General features: G+C 36.4%; 1 protein-coding gene across 4 annotated transcripts in view; it reads right to left on the minus strand.

The window, feature by feature from the left end:
- Window positions 1-5,661, minus strand: part of LOC148351565 (cytospin-A) — a 31,054-nt gene extending 25,393 nt beyond the window's left edge. For all 4 annotated transcript variants that reach the window (XM_088354766.1, XM_088354765.1, XM_088354764.1 and 1 more), the window contains exons 1-2: window positions 5,426-5,661; window positions 2,279-2,458 (exon numbers count right to left, since the gene is read on the minus strand). In XM_088354766.1, the coding sequence (XP_088210892.1) occupies window positions 2,279-2,318 (40 nt within the window). In that variant the 5' untranslated portion in view covers window positions 2,319-2,458; window positions 5,426-5,661. The remainder of the gene's footprint in view (window positions 1-2,278; window positions 2,459-5,425) is intronic.
- Between the last annotated feature and the right edge of the window lie 339 nt (window positions 5,662-6,000).

Below are 6,000 nucleotides of genomic sequence, written 5' to 3' on the forward strand. Positions count from 1 at the left end.
TGATGAGTATATTTTGAAATCCCAAGAGTTTAAGCTTTCCAATGATATGTGTCATAATGTATTTTAGTAACTGGTGACATAGTACAGACACATATTTTTGGTGGGCCTTTGAAAGGGGTTAAGGTACCGTATATATTATTTCTGTTTACCGTCTTCCTCTGTAAATATCTCATGTTTTAATGTGTGCACATGTGGCTTAGTCAAGTGCGGCTTATATATGTACAAAATATTCTTTCCTTTCAAATGTACTAGGTGCCCTGCGACTGGCTGGCAACTAGTCCAGGGTGTCCCCTGCCCACTGCCCGACGATTGCTGGGATGGGCTCCAGCACCCCCGCGACCCTACTGAGGATAAGCGGTGCAGCTAATGAGATGAGATGAGAATGTACTAGGTAGAACTTATTATCAGGTGCGTTCTATAGTTTGAGTTTTAGGGTAATCGCATTGTTTTATATCTACAGTAGAAAATGCTTAATCAAACTACAGGTATAATCAGTAACAATAAAGATGACTCTATGAACGTGTCATTATTAGTAAAACATAAAATGGCACATACATCACTGCAGTTGCTAAGTTGCATGGCCTCCCTATTTTTAACAACAGTCTCTATCGAGACTATTGTTAAAAATAAGGAGGTGATTAAAGGCCTTGCATGGTTGACGCCGCTATCTGTGTATGAGTGTGTGTGTGAACGCATAAGTGTGAAGCACATTGTAAAGCGCTTTGGGAGGTCTTCAGTGACTTGAAAAGCGCTATAATAATAATAATAATAATAATAATAATTTCCTTTGTATTGTCATTCTTTGTAACAATGTACACAGAACGAAATGTCGATACACCTGACCCGTTGTAGCGAGCCGATATGAATGAAGACCAATTTTGTAGGATTACCATTTTATTGAAGTACAAGTATATATAATTGATAAATACATAATGTGCCGATAGATGAATTGTGTCTATTGTAATTCAATAAGAGTTAGCGCATATTGCAGCATAGACAAATGTAGCGACAGATTTACATTTACACCATCCGGCTCATGGGTCGGCCATTTTGGCTTACGTTCCAGGCAGCCATACAATTTGCGCTAGCATTTCTCTAATTTCAATCATAAGTGAGACAATTAAACATGAGGCTTACACACATGCACCACTATTTATGATATTTTTTTAATTAAAAATAAGTGTGACTTACATTGTCATTATCTGTGCCTCAGTTCAGTCTCAGGTCTAGGTATGCCTTAAAATTGTTATGCATCAAAATGATGAGAGAAAATGCTATGTGAAATAATTACACATTATATGGAAATATTCTCTATTATATGTTGACAGAAAAATAAAAGAGTACAATAGTTGCCCTATTACCATCATCACTAAATTAATATACTTTTAGATGAATGACAAGTAGACCACTTTGGCATATGTAAGTAGTACTTCTTTCCCATGGGAATCCTTACACCTACTACTATTGTTAGCAACAATACAAAGCTTTGTCATAATAGGTATTATAATGTGTGTGCGTGTGTGTGTGTGTGTGCATACGTACGTATATAAAATGTTAAATACAATTGTTAAATCATTGATTTGTGTTGTTGCGGTGGAGGCATCAAGGTGAGGTTCACCGTTCGACCGTTCACGCAGCAGTCACATTCCAAAAATTCAAATGTGTATTGGATATTGGACCACATATGAAAGTGGCCTGGGTCTGGTGTGAAAAATGCAGAGATGTGCCGTTCAAATGAACTTTAACAGGTCGGATAAAGGTTGCATCCATGCCAAAAAAAAAAAAAAAAAAGTCTAGCCAAAAACATTTGAATCTGACTAAGGAGGACATCAGTCAATCTGAGATGATAGACAGCCTAGAAAATATGAATATTCAAACAAGTAAAACACAAGACATCCCTGAGTTTGTTGGACATTTAAAAAGTGAACACTTGGTGTGTTTAAAACAATATTGGGTTCTTAATGTGCTCTTAATATGAACTAAAACAGGTGATATCTTATCTGCCATTTGAAGTTTTGTTTTTGCTTAGTAAACTATACTACTTGGGTAAAATGTGAGCACTTAAATTCCTCCCATTCTTTTTCAAGGTTACATTGTTAATTCATCTTAAACATAATGTTCTAATTGTATTTATAATAGGTTTATTCATTCTTTTATTAGCATACTTAGTAATGGAGGATATCCAAAAGTAATTGAAAGTAAGTACTTATTATATTTTTCAACAGTTAACTAGTAACTGTATTGGAATATATAAAGTAAGCTCCCCAACCCTGCTTACCAGCGAGTGCATGGCTGTCCTTGCTAGAGAAGCTTCCCATCTTCAGGTCAATTTGCCAGCGACTGGGCCCCGCCGGTGCACGCCTGCCCAGATCAAGATGGCAGTCGGGCCGACCTGAACATGTGGTGCATTAACTGCAAATGACGTATGGGGTCCTGCCTATTCGGCACTCTGGGTAAACTGGAAAAGTAGAACAGCGATTTCACTTTCTAAACTTGACATATGACAGCAATGTAATAAAGGCAAGAGTGAGATTAGAGCGGTGGCTGTCAATCTTTTTGGGGAATGTACGCCTTGTGAAATATGTGTTCAGCTAAATACTTCTGAACAGCTCAAAGATTTTCCTTTTTTTAATTTGAATAAAAAAATAAAAACCTATAATAACTAAACAATTTTGCTCATTTCAAAGTTGGGGTGCGTCATTTAAAGTTGAAAGTAGAATATTTTAAGTATGTGTAAACAATGCCAAACTGAGTTTGAAAAACACTCAAACTTTATTTACACTGTACCTATCTGCTTTTATCTTACTTTTAGCAGAGCTGTTCAAAGGGAAACACATTAGGTTCCGTGAATGGGGGATGAGGGAGTGCTGGAGAACGATGCCATGCTTGTCCCCCACCGTTTTTTTTAGTTAGTTTAGCAAGAAAATGCTGAAAATAAGTTAAGGCCCGCTTCTAGTAGAATCTAAATGCTAAACTAAAACCATTTTAAGAGTTCACTTAAGGGCATCTAAGAAATGCATGTACTTGCACGCGCATCATGAGGAGCTTACTGAGGCTGAAATGATGACATATGCCAGGAGATGGCGGCAGAGAGTAACAAATTCTGTACAGCTCCTTTAAATACAATAGTCCCTTGCTTTAATGTGGTTCACCTTTTACAATGTAGATCGAGGGGCCGCTGAATTTAGGGTCCGGGTGAGGTTGGGCCAAAAATGGGTTTTCCAAAAAAACAGTGCTGATAAAAATAAATCCACTTTTCTTCTTTTGTTTATATTTGCCCACTAGATGTCACCGTAATGCATAGAGCAACCAAAAATGAGCCCCAAGAATATGATATACGGAGACTGAAAGTGAACAAAATGCACCTTTTTTTCTTCTATTTTTTTACTCAGCCTTTCACAACGAATGACAAAAAGAAGAATGTTTTTAAATGGAACAACAAATAGGGTAAAAATGGAAAGAGACAAAAAAGGAAAACAGGAATAAAAATAAAAGAAATCAAAAATAATGAAAATGGAGAAAAAGAAAAAAGAGAAAGAAAGGAATAAAAGAAAAAAAAAGGAAATTTTCTCTCCTTTTTCTTTTCCTTTTTATCTTTTCTTGTTTTCCTTGAGTTTTACCTTTTGTCTTATTTCTTGTATTTAAATTGTTATCATTTGAGGGGCTTTTTATTTCTCTCTTTTTTTTCTCATTTCTCCTCTTTTCAAAAGTAATAAGGTGTTTTGGTCACTTTGAGTACCCGTATTTTGTCTTCCTCCATTGTACTTTTAGCACTTGTTTTTGGTGGCACAACAGAATACAGCGACATCTAGTGGGCAAATAATACACACTGTCCTTTTAACTTTCATATATCATAGCGCTGAAGGGAAATAAATACATCCATGAACTTTTCGTTTGCAGTTTTTTAGTGGCATTAAAAAAAAGAACTCTGCTTGCATCTTGTTTTAAAACCATTATTTAAGGGAAAAAAATGGAGGTCGAAATGAGCCTCAACGATCTCAATTAACTGCAGGAGGTAGACAAGTGGTATATTTGTTGATACAAGACACAGGCTTTGACATTATTCGCATTTCATATATTTGATCAAATCATCTAAGTCAAACAGTGAAATAAAATGCACTGAAAATTTGGCTTTTGTCTGGAGAGCGGGTTAGGCAACTTTGCTGAATTTTGACCTAAACTATATGGTCGGGCTCTCTCTTGAAAAACATATAAAAAAAAAAAAATACTAAGCTAGTATGGCTATTAAGAGTCCCTAATCTCTTGGTAAAAAATAAATACATGTTTATATTTTATATTTATATTTGTTAAACGAATGCTTATACCAGTAGAGAATAATGTGTATTTTGGTCGTATAATAGTTGTATAAAAATAAATCTACTTCACTGATTCTGCCTATCACGGGTTGTTTTATTGAACATAACCCTGTGATAAAAAAGGGTTCACTATATTTTACTATTTTTCTACTCACCTTGAAAAATATTTTAGTAAAGTTAGAAAATAATACTTAGAATGGACAAAAACAGCTTTTATCTGCTATATCAGATAATTGTTAGCATTTTAAATATGTTCCATTTATTTATTTATTTATTTATGTTTTAACTGTAATTGTGTGTTTTTCTTTTTGCCATTTCTCTAAGGCATTTTGAGTTGCCTTGTGTATGAATTGTGCTGGGCGTGTGCAGGCACAGTTCTAAGGTGTTGGGAACCTCTTGTTGTGGGTTCAAATCCAGCTACCGGACTTCCTGTGCGGAGTTTGCATATTCTCCCCGTGCTTGCGTGGGTTTCCTCCGGGCACTCCGGTTTCCTCCCACATTCCAAAGACATGCATTACAGGTGGATTGGCCGGTCCAGATTGTCCCCAGGTGTGAATGAGTTGTCTGTCCCTGTGTGCCCTGCGATTGGCTGGCAACCAGTTTAGGGTGTCCCCTGCCCACTGCCCGATGATTGCTGGGATGGGCTCCAGCACCCCCGCAACCCGACTGAGGATAAGCGGTGCAGCTAATGAGATGAGATATTTAATGTATTTCTTATACTGGCAATCAAGTTATGAATGAGAAGTTTTTGACTGTGCCTCACCAGAGACGAATAGTTTACACGTCACTGTGTAAATTATCTATAAAGCATATAATAAAATTATAAACACAATATCAATACAATTACATATTATTTCATTTGTTACGTCAAACATATAAGGAGAAACAAAAAGAGTAAAGGCGCCCAAAAGTCCCCCCAGCTAGAATTTGAACATACTCCTCATTTAAAGAATGTCAAAACTCAATTGTAAGCAATGATCCAATACCGGAGCAGAAACACACATTTTTATCATATTAAACAAAACTATTCTGTGCGAGGTAATGAAAAATATTGACATAACAACATAATATCATTAAACAGATGAATCATAACTGAAATGGACACAAACCCTCGAAAGCGGAGAAACTAATCCCCAAATCCGTTTGTAGGTTAACTCTTCTCCACTTGTTTGCTCCAGCGCGTCTCCACTACGTCGCACCACCTCGACGAGTCTTCTAAAAGTTTCTACATCCACTTGAAACACATTTTTAAGTCCCGTAAAGGATTTGTATTGAAAATCTAACACGAGTACAAGACTTCCTAATACGAGACAACCATCTATAACGACGGGATCCGAAAAGTGATTGCGAGGCGTTCCGCGGTGTAAGACCGCTAGAGGGCGGAAAACAGCTGTCGAGATAAGAAAATTAAAAAAAATCACACGCAACTAAACCCACAATTGTTAGTCATCTTATTTTCTTTTGGCACATTAAAATGAGCACACCAAACAACAAAATAAAATCATGTCACACATATTTGCGCAACGCTCTGAATGACACATTATTCGCATTATAAGGTCATCCATTAATCATAGGTGGCTAAAGTATTCACACTCCAACTCTGTACTAAAATAGAATCAAAGCATTGAACTAAAAAGGCTATTGCACAACAGAAAGTAGAAACAATTATCTAAAAATACCTTAT

The sequence above is a fragment of the Urocampus carinirostris genome, chromosome 15 (genome assembly GCF_059441175.1).
Source record: "Urocampus carinirostris isolate Australia breed hairy pipefish chromosome 15, RoL_Ucar_1.0, whole genome shotgun sequence".
NCBI classification, from domain to species: domain Eukaryota; kingdom Metazoa; phylum Chordata; class Actinopteri; order Syngnathiformes; family Syngnathidae; genus Urocampus; species Urocampus carinirostris.